General features: G+C 38.1%; 2 protein-coding genes across 4 annotated transcripts in view; one reads left to right on the top strand and one right to left on the bottom strand.

The window, feature by feature from the left end:
• Positions 1 to 1498: 1498 nt before the first annotated feature.
• LOC144215585 (T-box transcription factor TBX1-like) lies at positions 1499 to 8343 on the bottom strand. Of its 2 annotated transcripts, none has more exons than XM_077744622.1 (8): positions 7842 to 8343; positions 6727 to 7114; positions 5149 to 5250; positions 4843 to 5014; positions 4073 to 4228; positions 3586 to 3653; positions 2964 to 3064; positions 1499 to 2297 (listed from the first exon to the last, which is right to left on the bottom strand). In XM_077744622.1, exons 1-8 carry the CDS (start codon positions 8062 to 8064, stop codon positions 1912 to 1914), a joined length of 1596 nt encoding a protein of 531 aa, XP_077600748.1. In that variant the 5' UTR covers positions 8065 to 8343; the 3' UTR covers positions 1499 to 1911. The 2 variants fall into 2 exon arrangements, with proteins under 2 accessions (XP_077600748.1, XP_077600749.1); XM_077744623.1 differs by having other exon boundaries at positions 6727 to 7063.
• Positions 8344 to 11113: 2770 nt separating this feature from the next.
• The window catches only part of LOC144215582 (semaphorin-4C-like), a 221232-nt gene continuing 214748 nt past the window's right edge, over positions 11114 to 17597 (top strand). For both annotated transcript variants that reach the window (XM_077744620.1, XM_077744619.1), the window contains exon 1: positions 11114 to 11427. The gene's annotated coding sequence lies outside the window, so the exon portion shown is untranslated. The remainder of the gene's footprint in view (positions 11428 to 17597) is intronic.

Here is a 17597-nt window from a genome sequence, read left to right as displayed (position 1 = left end):
GAGGGAGCCTTGTTGTGATAGACGGCGGCTTCCTGCCCCAGTCCTTGGACAGTGCACGCCGACGGGTGGGCGCTCAACACATCTCCAGACTTCGACTTCCTGACCAGACAAAACAGGTAAGACAAGTTCCCGTGAACACCATGTGTGTGTGTGTGATGAAGTGAGCCATGGGGAATTCAATTACTAACATAGAAAATCATTTCCTAAATAATTTTATTTTTGGAAATTTGGAAATATTGGCATTTAATTAACATCTCCTGTCCATTATGGATCTATGAATTAAAGTGTTTTTCTATTTAAAATGTTAAAATGCTCAAAATAGATGTCTTAAATTAAGATACAAGTGAGGAAACGGCTTTTAAACCAAAGCGAAAATGATACAATCAATTAGCTGGAGTTTAAATGAGTGGAAACATTATTTAACCTCTGACACTTTTACAAGCCATTAAACAGTCAGAGGTCAGCTGGCCTCAGGCAGGCATCCTTTTCCCCCCTGTATATATCCCCCTCTTCGATGGCAGCTGCTCTCAAGGTAAAAAATAAATAAAAAATCACTGATGGAATGAATTTTCAAACATTAGCACAAATTTCCCTTTTATATTGTGACACAAATCCTGAAAGAATGGCTTCCTTCCAGAGAAAATGAATCTTAACGACAAAGCAGCTCTCATTTAAGGGAAATGGATAGCAGTCCTATTGTGGAAATTTCAACCAACTGTCCCATTAAAAGTGAGCAATTGTATCCTTTGAGGTTACACGGGGAAATGGACTGTACAACAACAACATGTTGCCTTTTATAGAAGCATCAATAAGACCAAAATTTAAAGGAAAAAAATGTTTTGGTGATTAATACCAATGTAATTTTTGAAAAATCCTATATAAAATCAAGTTTCTTCCCCTCAATATTTTACTTATACTTAATATATTTTGTTACTGCATGCAAACAACTATCCACATTCTTTATATAAAAATAAAAACGTGTAATTGTGCCTGTTTCATAACTGCAAAGCAATATTGGATTTTTTTCCTCACTAAAACAAGCGCATGTTAAGTACAGTCTATTTATTTAATAAAATCCTTTAGTTCAAAATATCACTTAGTATAAAGAAAGAGTTTAAAAGCAGCTATCAGGGCTATAAATGAATAATAAAAAGATGTGTTTCCTACTGTTAAATACAGTACAATTTTATTCAACATAACATTTCATTAAAATGCCATCTTTGCAGTTGTATGTGTAGGATTTCAGTTTTTTTAGGCCCAACTGTTTGCCCTGTTTCAATGGAAGCACCACACATATCTTCGAATAGATAACTTGGAATTTAATGTTCATTTTATAGACACAAAACAGTCATTCTGCTTCATTTATTTACTTTGAGTTACTGCAAGTCAGTGCCATGGTACAAGCCCTCTCAGAGTGGCTCAAAAAAATGTTCACGTTTGATGAACCCCCCACCCCAAAAACCCTCCCCAGACAAAACATTTGAATGTATTTCCACGGCCTCTTCAATGAGCTCAGCATGCAAACATGTCGTCTACCTACAAGGATTAGGGATTATACAACATATGGCTTTTTTGAAAGCATTCAAAATGAGGCAAATCAAAAAGTGCATTCAACACAGACAAAAAAAAAAGGGAAAAAAAAGAAAAAAGAAAAGGAATTCCAGTCCGTGATCAAACGTGTTCGCTTCTGGCCGCGGGCAAAGCGGCGGAAATGCTCAGGTTGGCTAATACGAAGCCATTTTCTGTCATGTTCACAACAGACCTTCCTTAAATCGAGGGTCCGTACTTCCTGCAGAGATTCTTTAAATAAATACAGCGAGGTTTATTGAGAAAGGAGTTCTAGTCCATGATTGCATGCGGCATCAAACGTTTCAAGGTCCTGCTTTCTAATCCCATAACGTAGTGCAGTCATTATCTGGGCCCGTAGTCGTAGTTTGCCGGCCCACTGGTAGCCGAGTACATGTTAGCCGTAGGGTTCATGTGGTGATGGTGGTGGTACGTGTGTCCTCGTATGCCGGGTAAAGGGTAAGGCGAAGGACGGGTCTTGGCTCCCAAGTAATGTTCGTAGGTGGCGGGGTATTTGTAAGGGTGGTGGTGCAGGGTTTCCGGGGGTAGCGAGTGAGGGTCTGGTCGGAGGTCGTGTGGGGGGCTTGGTCGGCCGCCGCTGAGCGGGACGGCGTGGAGGCCACCCGGGACGGGAAGGGCTGGACTGAGGACTCGGGACATTAGCTGGTGAGCTGGGTCTGCGTGGATGGGGGTGCCGCCGGGTTCTCGGTCGTAGTCGCGTCTGTTGTCGTCTGGGGGTTAGATGGAATTGGATTTTGAGGGACATGTTTGTTATTTAGAGACCTAGACGTACGTAGTCTGATTTTTTTTTGTTTGTTTTTTAGCATTGGCCTGTTTACAATTTTTTTTTAAACATTTCTCACTAATGTTAGTGAATTAAGGTATAATTTAGTTCAACAAGTTGACCTCATTGAGGAAAACTAATGTGATATTTGGATTTTGTTAAGATTTTTTAAAAAGGTAGTGCGGGGTAGCACTTAGTATTTTTGCAAAAACAATACATTTAGGGTATACTGTACTATACTATATCTGAATATATATGAATTAATGTTCACTGTCCATATATATTAAATAAGAAAAAACTGCTTAAGATTGATTCAATGCCAATATTTTTGTGACCAATTGAGACTATCAAATTTGACTTGGAAAAAAAATGTCCATTTCCTTTAATCACGTAAATTTGTCCATGAAAGTTGACAATACAATTTTAAAATAAGAGGACAATGCTTACAGCATGTAAAAGATGTTGACAATTTCACACAAGACATTTTATTTCCAAGCCAATTTAGGTACAATCTAAAATGCACCTTTTTTAATTGTTCATTAAAAGTGGCAGTAGTTGTCCAAAAAAAAAAGACAAAAACAGACTTTTGGGCTTATTTAGAAGAGATACAAACCTTTCTCTGTGCCATTCTGCTGAGGAGGAGATGACATTGGGTTTCTTGTTCTGGCAAAAGCACTCATTATTGGCAGAGAGCCTGGCCTGTGATTCCTGGGCCTGCGGGAAAGGAAGGCAAGGCAAGATTCATTTATGACCGCCAATGCCACAATTTCTTTACCACGTATTATGTACACGCCGCCACTAGTCGTGTTACAACAGCAACACATGTTTGAAACTTTCTCCGTTCGTTCACATGACTAAAAGTGAAGTAATTGACTCCCATTCGGTGATGCGTAACAATACATTTCAGAGTAATCTGTTTAGTTAAACCTTTGCAAAGGGGAAGAATGAACAGCATTTGGAAGAAATTGAGTCACTTGTTTCCGTACCAGATGTGTGGTTTAGGGGGCGTATGGACACGTTTTGATAATCGATCAATGACTTTGAAGCAATATCCAGTGTTTTCCCAAGATGAGGCTTTATTTTGTACTTCTAACATGCAAGGTCGACACATCTGGATGCTTTGTGTTCTAAAACAAGCTATGCAACTTTCGATAAAAGAAAAAAATACTTGCAAAAATACTTTTTTGTCAATGTCAAAAAGACATTTTTTAGTGAAATTATGATGAAAAACTTACCAATCCTCTGGGTCACAGTCCCGGAAACCTTTTGCAAAAGGGTTGCTGGCGATCTTTAGTTGAGTGATCTAAAAATCACAAGAAAATCAATGATAAGGAGAATAATTTTGTTTTTCACTTTTTTAAAAATCTATGTAACATCTGCCAAATAACATTATAAAGCCACAAAAATATTCTCTAATATTGTTCTTAATTTCTATGTGTGACTACAGCTTGTTCAACAATAATAGTCTAAGAATAATACATTTTATTATTATAAATAAAATCACATCACTAATTTCTGCTTAACACTCAACGAAAAAGATAGAATTGTGCACTGTAATCAACATTTGTTGCACCATAGCATTCTATTAATATCGTTTAAAATAGGTCAATATTTTTAATGAGCAATAATATCACATTGATTTAATTGCAGCTCTCAAATGCATTGATATTATTGTATGACAATTGTATTGAAAGTAATTGTAGAGCAGAACCGATAACTTACCCGGTGGTTCTGGTATGCCGTGACGGCAGTAAAGCGTGTTTCCTCGAACACAAATGTTTTGTAATTCTCCTCTGCATACTTTTCGCTGTCCTTGCGTGGATCTACGTAAACCACGTGAAACCTGGGCTGGTAGCGGTGCATTGAATTGAGAATGATCTGGAGATAGGAAGGAGGAAAAAATGCCGAATTAGCTCTTGAGCCACTGATAAGAAACGCAATCAAGGGAAGTGTACACAAGATAAACAAGAATTCTGTATGTTGTTTTTGCAAGGCATATTTTACATTAGATAATATAACCAGTTCATTTTTTCTTTTGTTTTATTTTTTTATAAATGATTTTTTTATGTATGTGTTTAGATTCATGTGGTAATATAAAAATATATTATTGATTTCTAGATTTTTTATTATACGTGCACTTCCCCACTTATTAATGTTGCTAACTACATACTTATTTATTAGTTTAATTTTTGTTGTCATTATTAGTGAAGCTGTAAGTTTCATTATACTTTTACAATGACAATAAAAGCATTTAATTCAATCAAATTACCAAAAAAAAAACTTTGAACAACTGCATTATTAATAAAAAAGCTGATTATTTTTTCCACAAAATTATGAAATTCAACACAATTTACACCAGCAATATTAAAAAAATACACTATCACACGACTAACCCATTAAAGTAATAAATGAAATGTAAAAAAAATACTTCTTGCATATATATTTATATTTAACACAACTTATTTTGCACTTGCGTATAAATTTCCACTCACATGTCCATTATCATCCAGGAGGTTGTTAGTGAGCTTGAGTTTGTCGAATGAAACAATCTGCTTCATCCACTGGGCCCCTTTGGCCGGTGAATCCGGGTGATAGTGCACCCTTCCCGGCGTCGCTGGGTCAGCCTTGCCGGCTACGAGCCAGGAAGAACTGTGGAAGGCATACCTGCACGGGGATCATAGCGGAATTCTCATTGAAAATAGCTCAGTCAGTGCGTGCGTGTGCGCGTGTGCGCGTGTGTTTGACGTCGATTGTTCCCTTGCAAAAGCGATGTAGTTCGTCTAAAAATATTTATTTACCTGTAACGTTTGTCGTCCACGGGCAAGAAGTCCATCAGAAGCATGTAATCCGCCATTGGATCCATCCCGAATATTTTTACTTGGAAAGTTGGAAACATTCTCCTGGAAATTGTCCAAAGAAGAAATATTCAATTTTCATGTTCTATCTCAACTCGAAATAGCATTTTTTTAAATTTGTTTTATTTTTTTTATTTTGGAATTGATGTTTTCCAGATACACTCGCAAAACAGGTCAACTTTTTCCACTTATTTGCAATAACATGTTGCTGTTTGCAAGTGTAGTTTTATGACCCCAAGTCTACTTTGCATTGATTTTGACGTCTTTTTCTCTCTCTTTTTCTCGAGAAAGTCGAGCGAGCTGACAAATGTCCACCTGAGTGAAAGGGATCCTAAAATCAACGCTCAATTAACGTCAGTGTTTAGCCTCGGTGAAGTTGAAGGAGCTTTAAAAGTGCAATTTGTCACACTGCTCACTTTCCCCAATAATATACAAATGAATATTTCTCTTAATATAATATTAGAAAAGACAAAAAAAACATTTTTTTGTCCCTTATAATATTGCTGACATGTCAATAATGGATTCTCTTGCTCGAACTGAGGTTAAATTTTCACTCTAAATTAAATATATAGTCATTCCCAACCATTGACGTACTGAGACGTCTAATCTATTTTGACTCAAATTGCATGATGTTAATTAGACGTGTATTGGTGTCAATGGTAGCTCATGAGTTAATGTGCGAAATGTTAATATTAGCTGAATGACTAAAACAATGTATTTTGGAGCATGCTTATTTCAGAGGAGTGATAATAGTCGGACTACCACTTGAGTTATTTTGAACAAATATACATAGTAGTTTTTGATATGTCAAATAGATTTAATCGTTTTTGCTGTGTCAGATTAACCCATATGATAGCTTCCTTTAAGTATTTGACCCAAAATTATCATATATATTTGGTTATCTTTAACCTAAACGTGATATAACATTTTTTTTGTAAAACGTACATATATCTAAATACACATAAAAAATAAAACTGAATAATCCTATTATATGAGCATCAAATTAACTGAAATGACCACCCAAATATGCTCTGAATTACCCATAACCAATTATTTACCCCCACAAATTTCATTAGAAAATAAATTAATGGATATACTGCAAAACTGACCCAAAAAGTTCAATAACCCAATTTTTGCTAGTCAAAAATTCATTTCTGAGCGAGTAAAAATGTAGCATTAAATATTCTACATATCACTCTTTCCAGTATTTTAGAAACTTCCATTAAAATCTGATCTAAAAATAATAATCTAGAACAATCACTAAAAAAAGATAATAATCGACGATCAAATGTAATAAAATAAAAAAACACTCAATATTTTCTGCATAGATAAAAATATCTATCGCCTAATAACAAATGACCAAAGTAATCATATCAACAAAGAAATCAACACTTTTTAAACACTCCAAACTTGACTAATTAGCCCAAAAAAATGCATGTACAACCCTTGAATTTCCTAAAAATGCCAAATTTAGCAAATAATAATACATCTTATTGTAAAAAAAAGTGATCATGCTCATACCTTCCAGCCTTAGTGACGATCATCTCCGTTCCCAGTTGATTAAATTCATCCCACAAAGCTTTCATCTCCAGCTGAACGTTAATATTGGCCACTTTAGGGTTCTTCTTGACCACATTCTTGCCATTCGGGGTCGAATTGGATGAGGATGACGAGCAGGGGGTCCCAGTTGCCTCACTTGCCGGGGTCTGTCCCTGTTGTCCCGGGTAGCCATAGTTGGGTTGAGCCGCTGGGCATGGCTCAAAGTGGCCTTCATGTTGACCGTAAGGGTCCCCGGGGCTAGGAGAGAGATGGTACCCCCCGGGGGCGTTGAGGTTGCTCAAACTGCTGGTGGTGAAGGCTGCAACATCGCAAAAATGGGACAGCTGCGTCAGCCACGGGCTGGAAATGGCTGAAATCATCCCAAAAAAAGAAACTGGATTTACTCAACAAGTCTTGCCAATCTGAAAGTACCCCAAAAAATCAAAAAAACATAAGAAACTAAGTCCCAAAATGACGACGTTTCGTCCTAGAAATCCCCAAAATTGACATCCGCAGCCGGGGTTAAAATCCAAAAGGTTTAAAAAACGTCCAAAAAACAGTTTTTTATTTATAAATCTCCTTCTAGCGAAGCTCCTGCTTGTTGCGTGTGTATGCGCGTGTGTGTAAGTGTGTGTGAATGTTCGCGAGGGTGCATGTGCAAGCTTATCTGACTCAGTGGAGGAGGAGGAGGGCCTCCCCTTTTTTGCGATAAAAACCGGTTCTTATTTCTATTTAGATAAGCGACTTGCAGGTAATGTGGCTTTTCCTCACCTCGTGAAAAGACAGATTGACACTCAAGTGCGACCATTCTCTTTTTTAAAGGTGACCAGTCGACTTTTTTTGCATAATCTCCCCATCAAAACAATAGTGAATAGATCAACACAACATTTGCATGAGTAAACAAACACTAACCGATGCGGGTGTCGTAAAACAAAAACATACACACACTGTCTTGTTTTTTCATCTGTTTTAGGGGTTTTTACGGCATTTTTTCAGAACTTTTCTTAAATTTATGAAGAAAAATACATATTGGTTAATAAGTTTATAGATTTAAACGCTCGCGTGTGCGTAATATGATCACAAACAAAGTTGTTTACCTTCCATTTCCCGGGTGACCGTGCTGTAATGCATTGCGCGATGTCCCCGGTTTTGATCCCGGTTCCGATCCCGGTTCCGGCCCCGGTTACGGCTCGGCTTGTCCCCGTCCGGGCCGGCGCTCCGCCCGTCAAACACCGCGTTTCCTTCTCCCTCCGCGCCGCAAATCAAAGAAGCGATACTGAAAGCATTCGCCTTAGGAGACAGCGGACCACCGTCGTCCATAAGCAAGGGGGGGACACAAGTTAATCGTCCTCCCCCTTTCTCCAGAAAGCCTCCCACCCCCCCACACTCCAAAAAAAGGGGGTTCGTTCTCACATGCCCAAAAAAAATCTACCGGGGAAGGAACTCCGTCGCTACGGTAAAGACGCACAAACTTCCCCCGAGTGAGAGACTCATTTAGAGGATGTGGAGAGGGAAAGGGTCCATGGTTGTCCTGTGAAGTGAAGTTGGGCGTGTGTTGGGGTCTTCATGTGAAGGTTGCCTGTTGAAGCGCTGGAATGGCAGAAGCCAGATTGGGATCCGCGACTCCCCCCCTGGAGAAGGAGGCGCGCGCGCGAGTGTTTAGGCGCGTGCGTGTGTGCGTGAGGCTTTTATTTTAATAAGAGCTTGTCACTCATTTCAATGGCGCTCCGCAAGGCACAATATAGAGCACACGCGACTTGTTTTTTTTTTACGTAGTCGCATGAGTTTTTGTGTTTGGGGGGGTTTGGTTAACGTTTTTGGTCGTGTTTTGGGGATGTTGGATGTGGATATTGTTGAAGGCTTGTATGTTGTTGGGAATTATATATGTGATGGTAGTTGGAAGTATTTTGACGTCATGTGACTGGAATTCCCGTCGATGTTTTTGTATGTGAAAGTATTGTGAGGAACAGGTTGTTTTTTTTAAAGGTGCTTCTTTTATTAAGTTTATATTTGGAAGAAGGTTGTTCTTTTTTTCTGGGCAAGTGACTATTTTTGGTAAGAATAAAAAAATAGGTCATACTGCGTGAACATTATATTTAATAATGACATTAGGTTTACATGTGTAGCTTATATGATGTAAATGTGGTTCGTATGTGGATGCCAGGTTTCAATTATAATATTTAATTACTAATTGTTGTTTTCATGTTTTATGAACAGTATATCGTTAATGTTATTTTAATTATGAACCCTATAATTCACTCCTCTTGCTACTGACAGGGATAAATGTCAAATTCATTTAAACTGAAGAGGACTAGATTAGAATGCTTGTATTTCAGTGTCATTGGAAATAATATTGCTGCCAAGTCTCCCACTCAAAAATGATTGGACGTCGATCATTGTCAACATTTGGAATATTTTAGATTGTCATGCATCCAGTCAAATGTTTGGAGGAGACAAAATTAACTATATTTATCAATTACTATGCTATCATTATACTTAAGAGAAAATAATTACTGTAAGTATACCTATTATGATTAGAAAATAATATATTCCTTTCAGATTGAAGTCACATGACAAAACATATTGGACAAATTTACACATTTGTCCTTTTATATAAATAAAATATATACACAATAATTTTAATACAGTGACGATTTAGTCTGCCATGTTAAAAAAAAGGGGTGCAAAATAAATTTGGGGATCCAAAATACATTTTTATCCTCATTCTGGTACTTCTCTTTGCGATAATGCTATCATTTCCAGCATGATTTATTCGAGATTTACGCCGTCCATCTCTGCGTAAAGCCACTGTGCACCGCACGTGGCAGTCAGTAAACACCCCCCACCAACGAAGCCCCCCAGGCGTGACACCTATAGGAAAGAGTGGCTGGACTTGACCTCTTGTAACCCTCGCATCGATTTTCGGTGTCCAGCAATGAGGTGTGTTTTGCTGGATATTAAACGGATGGAGTCTAATTTACACAGGGGGTCGCCGAATAGAGCATTGGAGGCAACAGTGGGGGTCTAATGGGATGAAGCAGTGTGAGGATTAGCTCTATTTATTTTGGCTCTTTCTCCAGAGGAGGCAGAAGATCAACAAACTCTGTTGGAGATACTGCATGAATAAATAACTATATGCAGCAATTCTTCATTTGACAAATGTCATTTGAAAAAAATGCTTTGAAATAACTTCACATAGTATTATTTAAAGAATAGTAGATATTCGAAAATACGTTAGATTTGTTTTGCAAAATTAACCAACAAACTAAATACATAATCAATATAATAACAATTTGTATAAAGGACATATTTACACCAGATTTTTATTTTTTTATATATATGGATTTTTAATGGAACATGCATTCCTCACAAGCATTTGTTTAATAAAATATTAGTTATAATCATAAGACTGATAATGACAATACATGATGAGTGAACTTTACAACCCAAACTAACTCATTTTCTTGAAATTAATACAAATAAAATAAATAAAAAATAATAAATAAGATATTTCCACTTTTTCATTTCGTTTTGTTGTCATCATAATTGACAATTACATTTCAGGATTAGGACCAATAGTTTGTGACCATTCCAGTTTTAAAACAAATGTCAAATAACAGTGCATTTATGTTTGCACAGTTTACAGCCCTCAAATTCAAATAGAATGATAAGATATCACAATCCCTCATTGTTGTTCACAATAAAAACGACTTGTATGTTGCATCAGCCTTATGTATTCATAAAGATCGACAAATATAAAAGACTTTAATTGGTTTGAATAGCACATATTTTTCTAAACCTCGAGGGTTGCAAGTTTTTGTAATTTCACTCAAACAAAATCTCTTCTGAAAGACAAACATTAGGAAAACATTTTCCCCTCTGTCTGCCCATCATTCCTCGCACACAATAAAATATAATTCCCTATAAAATGGTCTTGTTATCCTTGTATACTTTGAGATAATAAAATAAATTCCAACATTTATGTTGCCTGACGAAAATAAAGTCGTCCGTATATAACCAGCTGTGGCCTGGCCATACTGCAACTATTATCTCGCATTTTTATTAATATTCAATTTCAATATTTTTGTGCATAATATATAATTGCGTTTATTGGTTATAAAATAAACACACTTTCAAAATATTATTCACAGGCAGCGACGACAAGAGCAACAATGTCAAAACACTAGTTGATATCTTTTTTTTAATCAAATGAACCATCTCGCACATTTAAAACACATAATAATACATTTAAGCAAAAATACAATATGATAACACTTAGCGAGGGTGGACTAATGCGCATGCGCATTAGCCCAACTCATTAGAACACCGGCTGTCCTTTATTAAAAAAAAAAACGGGAAAAATCCCAAACAAATTTCCTCAGCCGTAGGCCACGATGGCATGAGAGATACTTTACGCTGCCTATTAATGGTTTATTTTTAATTTTTTAGACGTTAGATCAGTTAGTGATAGTTATAATAACAAGTGATCTGCTCAAGTGACAAGTGACACGGACATCTGTACAAAAAAATGGAATGGATGGACAAGAAAAGGAGATCCAAAGAATCGGCAAGACAATCGGGTGAAAAGACAGTTGAATATAACAAAAAAAAAGTTTAATAGCACGATCAGAGGAGGAAAAACTGCAGGAGATGGACAATGATGCCCAAGAACACACTGATGAGGTAAGAACAACTAAAATTTCGAAAAGTAATTGAAATATAAGCCAGATCGCGGCTACTGTGAGGCAATCCTATTGTGTCAAAATGTTTTTTTAAATATTGATGGTGGTACGTGATATGTTTTTCACTTTAAAAAGTAGTCTCCATGAAATAAGGTATCCGCGTTTTATTATGGACACGCTCACTAAACATTAACTATACTAGAATGTTCTATTTCTTCCTCGTGGTTATTTATCCACATTCAATATTAACACAAAGGTACAACGCCCTCTGCTGGTCAGCAAAGTGCGTGTGGTATGTATACACAAAGAATAAGATGTAATTTACAGTGTTATTTTAGTCTTCTATAAAGTCAGTTTATAGCTGTTATTTCCCCAATGTTTAAATGTATGACTTCCTCTATATCGTGCTGCTAACCACGTAAGTACTTTGTTTCCTTATTTCATTTTTATTGTGTATAATTTTCATGCCTACTAATTTGTGTGTACTTTATGGTGATGCTTTAAATCTCATTGTACTTGTATAAGGACATTTTATTACAGTACTTTGTCTTTTGCCAAACAAACATTGAACAAGTTGTAGTAGCAGAAAATACACCATTGTTCAATTTAATATTATGATATCGTTCTCATTAATTCCATCAAACACTTCTGTAAAAATATTTTTGGGGGTTTTTAGTTAGTTTTTTTTTGCTTCTAGTCCACCCCTGTATATAACCTTACCCTATCCAAATATTAGTCCACATCCCAGAATTAGCAAGAGAGGAAGTGAACAGTTGACCGCTGACAGAAGGGGTCCTGGGGTGTCCCCTCACTCGGTGGGGATGGATGAAATACACGCAGGTATGCTGCGTGGAAATATCTGCATTGACAGCACAATTCCTTTCAAAAACTCTAATCGGCAAAAGAAAATATTTTCTCTTTCAAATCTCTAGTGACAGATGTCTTTCATCCTTGGCTGTTTAATAACTTTTTAATTCATCATCAAAGAAGGTCAAATAATAATTAAAGTAATAAGAATTATATCAACAATTTAACACAAAAAATGTACATAGAAATTTGGTTTTGCAATAGTTAAGGCTAATTTCTTAATTCCTTACTTAAAAAAACATTTAAAAAATATAGATGCGCATACATTAAATGTTAATAATGTTAAAAGTAAATATCTAATGATCGATGAATGCTTGACAGTCAGATTTTAAAAATAAAATCACAAATTATCGTATTATAATTGTAATTTTAGATGGAAACGCATTGGTGCACGCCCATCCTGTTTAGCAACGCAATTTTTCGTCATTTCTGTGGAAAAAATGAAATGAAACGTGGAAAAAAAGGCCTGAAACCCATTTCCTCGTTGGCATATAAAGATACCTTTCCTGTTCAACTCGTTCTCTTTGTATTTTTGGGGGTCATCATAAAAGTACATGTACAAAAAAACACAATGGGAATGAACACAATGGCGGAGCAAAGGTGAAAATCATCATTCCCTAGTGCCTTTTTGCACATTCCCACACATATTCTCTTTTAATATCCTTTTATTATAACATGCGAGTGTCTATATTTTTGATTTTGATGAGCAACACTCAAAATTATAGTCTGTTCATTGTAAATTCCTCCAATCCAAACTACGGCCTGCGGGCCACATACAGGCCTGTTAGGCTTTTTAATCCGGCCCGCCGACATTGTCCAAATGTTTTTTTTTCTAAGATGGCGCTGTAACGCGGAAGCCATTGGCAGTAGCTCTGCCCACTCTTATTTGTTTTTGAGTTTTACAGCCCTTCTATCATTTTTAAAAATACATTATAGTATTTCTTAATACATTCCTTTTTACTTTACTTTGTACTTTATACTTTTTACTTTAATAATGAGTGATGAGTATGTTAATACTTTAGTCCTTTTTTCCTGTTTATGTTTCATATGTACTGTTAACGGATGCACTTTTTTATATGTATCGTATCTTGTGCTGACCCCGCCCATCTGTCAAATTTTTAAAGTCAATGTAGCCCCCGGGCCCAAAAGTTTGCCCACCCCTGCTCCAACCTGTCCTTCCCTTCAATTTATCAAGCTCACAGCAAAATGAATCAAGAAAAGCACCAAACGTTAACATTCCCCTTTTGCAGATTTGTATGTTTGTTTTTTGGAGGTTGTGGGCCGGGTCCTCTTTCCACATGTAGTATATATACGTGCCTGACAGCTGCCAATGGTGCCCTTCAACAGCCCCTGTTCCCCCATACCACACTTGGACCAACACTCTCTATTCTTAAAAAGTGAGTGACCAATACAAAACCAGACTTGGACTCATCCGACTTTTAAATCCGAATAAAGCACCTTTTATTAGGCATTGGTTGCTGTGTTAGGAAAGGGAGGGGGATTCTTTGAGTGAGATCACTTTTCAAAATCAGTCCTTCTCTTTCCCCTCTGCCTCTTTGTTTTAAAACCGGCAAGCTTTTAGCTTTTGAAAAGTATCCTTTTCCTATCTACCTCACGTCATCACCTCGTGTCTTTCCGCAGCCCGATCGGAACGCCGGTAAATAGCTGGCATTCCTGCCACAAAAAGGCCCAACGCTGAGGGCTCGGGGGGGCTCTATGATCTCCCCCCCCAATTAATTAGGGGCCTTTCTTCTTGGCCGGCTCGGATCCGACGGCCTTTTGTCCGGCTTAAACTCGGCTTTGAAATGGAAGGGCGGCGTCTGTGATGATTTCCAACTACGTCGCCGCCTGTTTTGCACTTGGTGGCCGATCCTAAATAGATTATCGGAAGAAAAGAAGCTAACCCGGGGTCTTGCTCTTTCCTTCTTATCTGTTCCCTACTGACCTGCTATTTATTTGAATATGAGAAGGTTCGCTTGTTGTTTCTGGCCGAGGGGAGTCCGGGTTTGGACCCCCCCTGTTCTCCGCCTCCCACTCACGTCTCTCAACCCCCGTCAAGTTCTACCACGCCGCGATTCCTCAATCACTCGGGCCCCGTCTATCCTTCCCGGTCCAATCCCGGCTTGTTCATTCTACTCCAGCCTCTTCTTTTGTGAACTTGAACTTCAGACCCCCGGTCACACGCCAGTGGAGGCCGCATAATGGAGTACATATCCATTAAACTGGCTCCCTCTCTCCCTTTTCCAAATGGTGTTAAATGTAGCCAAGTCAGAAAGGTGGCTAGAACTCATAAGTTTCCTTCCAAGTACTCCAGCGAGTGAATATTTCCTTTAAAATCATGCCAGCGTCAGAATATGCCAGATTTTACTGCTGACTGGATTCCATTGGTCGGCTTAAATAAACGTTTAGAATTGACATAATCTTCAGTTTGAAACGCTGAAGACGTTTCGTGAGAATTTTCCGAGTGACATCTGTGTATTTAAAGTAGCAGGACGTCGCTAGTTTCCATTAGAAGCCCCGCCCCAAATCCAGACAATGAAATTAAGGGATTATTAGCATGCAGGGATTTGATTTTGAAGACCATGTTACTTGAAATGTGGCAGGGAAGAACTTTTTTAGTGGTTTTGAGGGGATGTGGTGGCACTTTTTGGTCCTTTGGTGGCTCCTCTTCTGAGCAGGAAGTCTCAGAGGAGGCAAACAATGTGCAGGATGGAGTCAGTACCAAATTTGGAATGCATACCCTCATCATCGTAAGGAGCTCAAAGCTTGATGATAACGTTGGTACAAGGACACACAGTTTCCTTTGAGAAGGAATCGTGCGCTCCATTGTTTGATGGGCAAGCAGGGCGGGAAATAACAAATGACATTTTGTAATATGAATACAACATTTCAAAATATGACTTGATTGCCAGATTTTGGTGGAATGTATTCATTTTAATAGAGGAATTAAAAAATGGAGGGAGCATGTGGAAGATGGTTACCACATCTGCCTGTGTGGGTTTTCTCTGGGTATTCCCCCAAAAAATGACTTTTGAACTATTGTATCACAACGATTTTTGACTTTTTTGCAGTCTGAATGCAATCACTGACTGTCCAGGTTCTCGACGTTTGGTCGCCGGTCTTTTGGTCCCTTTTGGTTGCCGGTCAGATGGTGACAGAGTTTACTGTTGAAACCAGCTCCCAAAATTAAATTCACGAGCGAGAGTTTAATATTTAAGTACTGTTTAATATCTAATTACTGTTGAAAACAGTAGATATTTAGAAATTAAACTCTCTCATGAATATAATTTTGAGAGCTGGTTTCAACAGTACTTAGACATTAAACAGTGCTTAAATATTAAAGAGTACTTAGATATTAAACAGTGCTTGGATATTAAACAGCACTTCGATATTAAACAGTGCTTAGATATTAAACAGTACTTGTATATTAAACAGTACTTAGATATTAAACAGTACTTAGATATTAAACAGTACTTAGATACTCTCTCTCATGAAAATAATTTTGAGAGCTGGTTTCAACAGTACTTAGACCTTAGTAATGAGCTGCAAAAACCAAAGAAAATCCCCGATTTTAGTTCTCTCGGTTCGCAGGCCTGCACTAGTTCATGCAAGTGTCATTCAACCGTGTGTGTGTGTCTTGTCCTGGCAGACTTTGTAGCCTCACCCCAGCAGAGTGCATTGTGGGTTGCCTAAAAGCTGATTACAGCGATTCATCATGTTTGTCAGTCCCTGCCACCACATGTTTGTTTTGATCTCTTCCTGCCCAACTCGGTGACAGTGAAAGATGAGGGCGCATGTGGCCAAGAAGGCGCTCTGCCACCGAGACCCGCACTCGGCTAATCCCAGCACGGACGTTAGCGAACGGAACCCGTCCCAGCTCGGCGCTCCGTGTCAAGGCGGAGAAAGAGTGAGCCGAGAAGGCGCGTTTTAGGGGGGTCCGTTTAGCTAATTGCAGACTCGAAAGTGTAACTCTAGGTGATTCAGGGATTAAGGCATGTTGACTTGTGTTCACTGGGGGCCTAAACTGACACTCAGTTCCCCCAGAGCGGACAGTTCCTGAAACCTCCTCCAGTTGGCTGGGGGGTCCGGGTCACATTCGGGGGGCCAGAGCACATGACCGGCTCCTCTAAAACAAGCACTGCTGTGTCCGCAATGTCAAACACTTCCTCCATCGGCATCCATTAGCTTGCTATTGAGGTGGCGAACAACATTTGAGAAAAACCAAGGAAAACAAAAGGTCCGGAGATTAGGTGGCTTTTGCATAATGGAAACGGTCCCTTGACTATCCTTTTCCCACCTACAAAAATGAAAATACTCAAGACACTCATTGGGTATTATTAAATATTTGTTCACAATAATGTTGCTCATCAAAATGATCAATATTGTTAATTTATATTGTTGGTTTGATAATCGGTGGCATTTTTGGCACATTTGTTTTCAGTCTGGATATTTTTCTGTTGTGAAATACTATATATAGTACTTTTCATGTGTGCATTGATATAAAAAAAAAGTAAAAGGGCTGTAAAAATTGTGTAATGAAATATTTTCAAGCATTTGTGAAAATTAAAGGCAATTTTTATTCAACAAAAACAAGCAAACTGTATTTAACTTACCTTACGTCCGTTATCATCGACACTGTTTGAAAATTCCAGTAATAATGACTCATGATTACCTAACTGGGAAATACACTTTAGAACAATGAATACATAAATTGAGGTAATACAGACGATTTAACGGCTATATACATAATAAGACTGTACACATAGGTTTGCTCGATTTCTTGCTTCAGGTTTCTGTGATGGAGCAGGATGATGTGTGTACATATAAATATATATATTATTTATACAGGCTTTGCAAAAAGCTGTAGCACCCCTTTGTGGTTTGCTTGTGTAAAGGCAGAGGGAAAAGTGGGTACTAGGAACAATTTGGCCCATTATTAGAAGGCCAAAGTGCAACCTTTGCCTCTCTTACAGAAAGCCAAAACCCAAGATATAACTCTATATCACTGCCTTCACGCCCACTCATGAATTATGTTTTTTTTTACATAATATTTATTTATACTGGGAGAAGATGGCATTGAAAATGGCAAGTGACACTAAGCGGTCAATTGACTGGAAGCTTCTGTTTCGGGTGAACTGTGATGGCGCGTCGCTTCAGAAGCTGCTTAGTGCAAGATCAGATGTCTGCCTGCGTCCGTAACAAATGCTCGGTCGGCGCGCATGGGGCGCTTCAGATGGCACGTCGTACCCCCCCTCTGGACACTTCATCGCTTCTCTGCCTTGAAATATTTAACTGACGTTTCTC

Source organism: Stigmatopora nigra, chromosome 22 (genome assembly GCF_051989575.1).
Source record: "Stigmatopora nigra isolate UIUO_SnigA chromosome 22, RoL_Snig_1.1, whole genome shotgun sequence".
Taxonomy (NCBI): domain Eukaryota; kingdom Metazoa; phylum Chordata; class Actinopteri; order Syngnathiformes; family Syngnathidae; genus Stigmatopora; species Stigmatopora nigra.
Note: the sequence above shows the minus strand (reverse complement) of the source record. Positions and strands in the feature narration are given on the sequence as shown.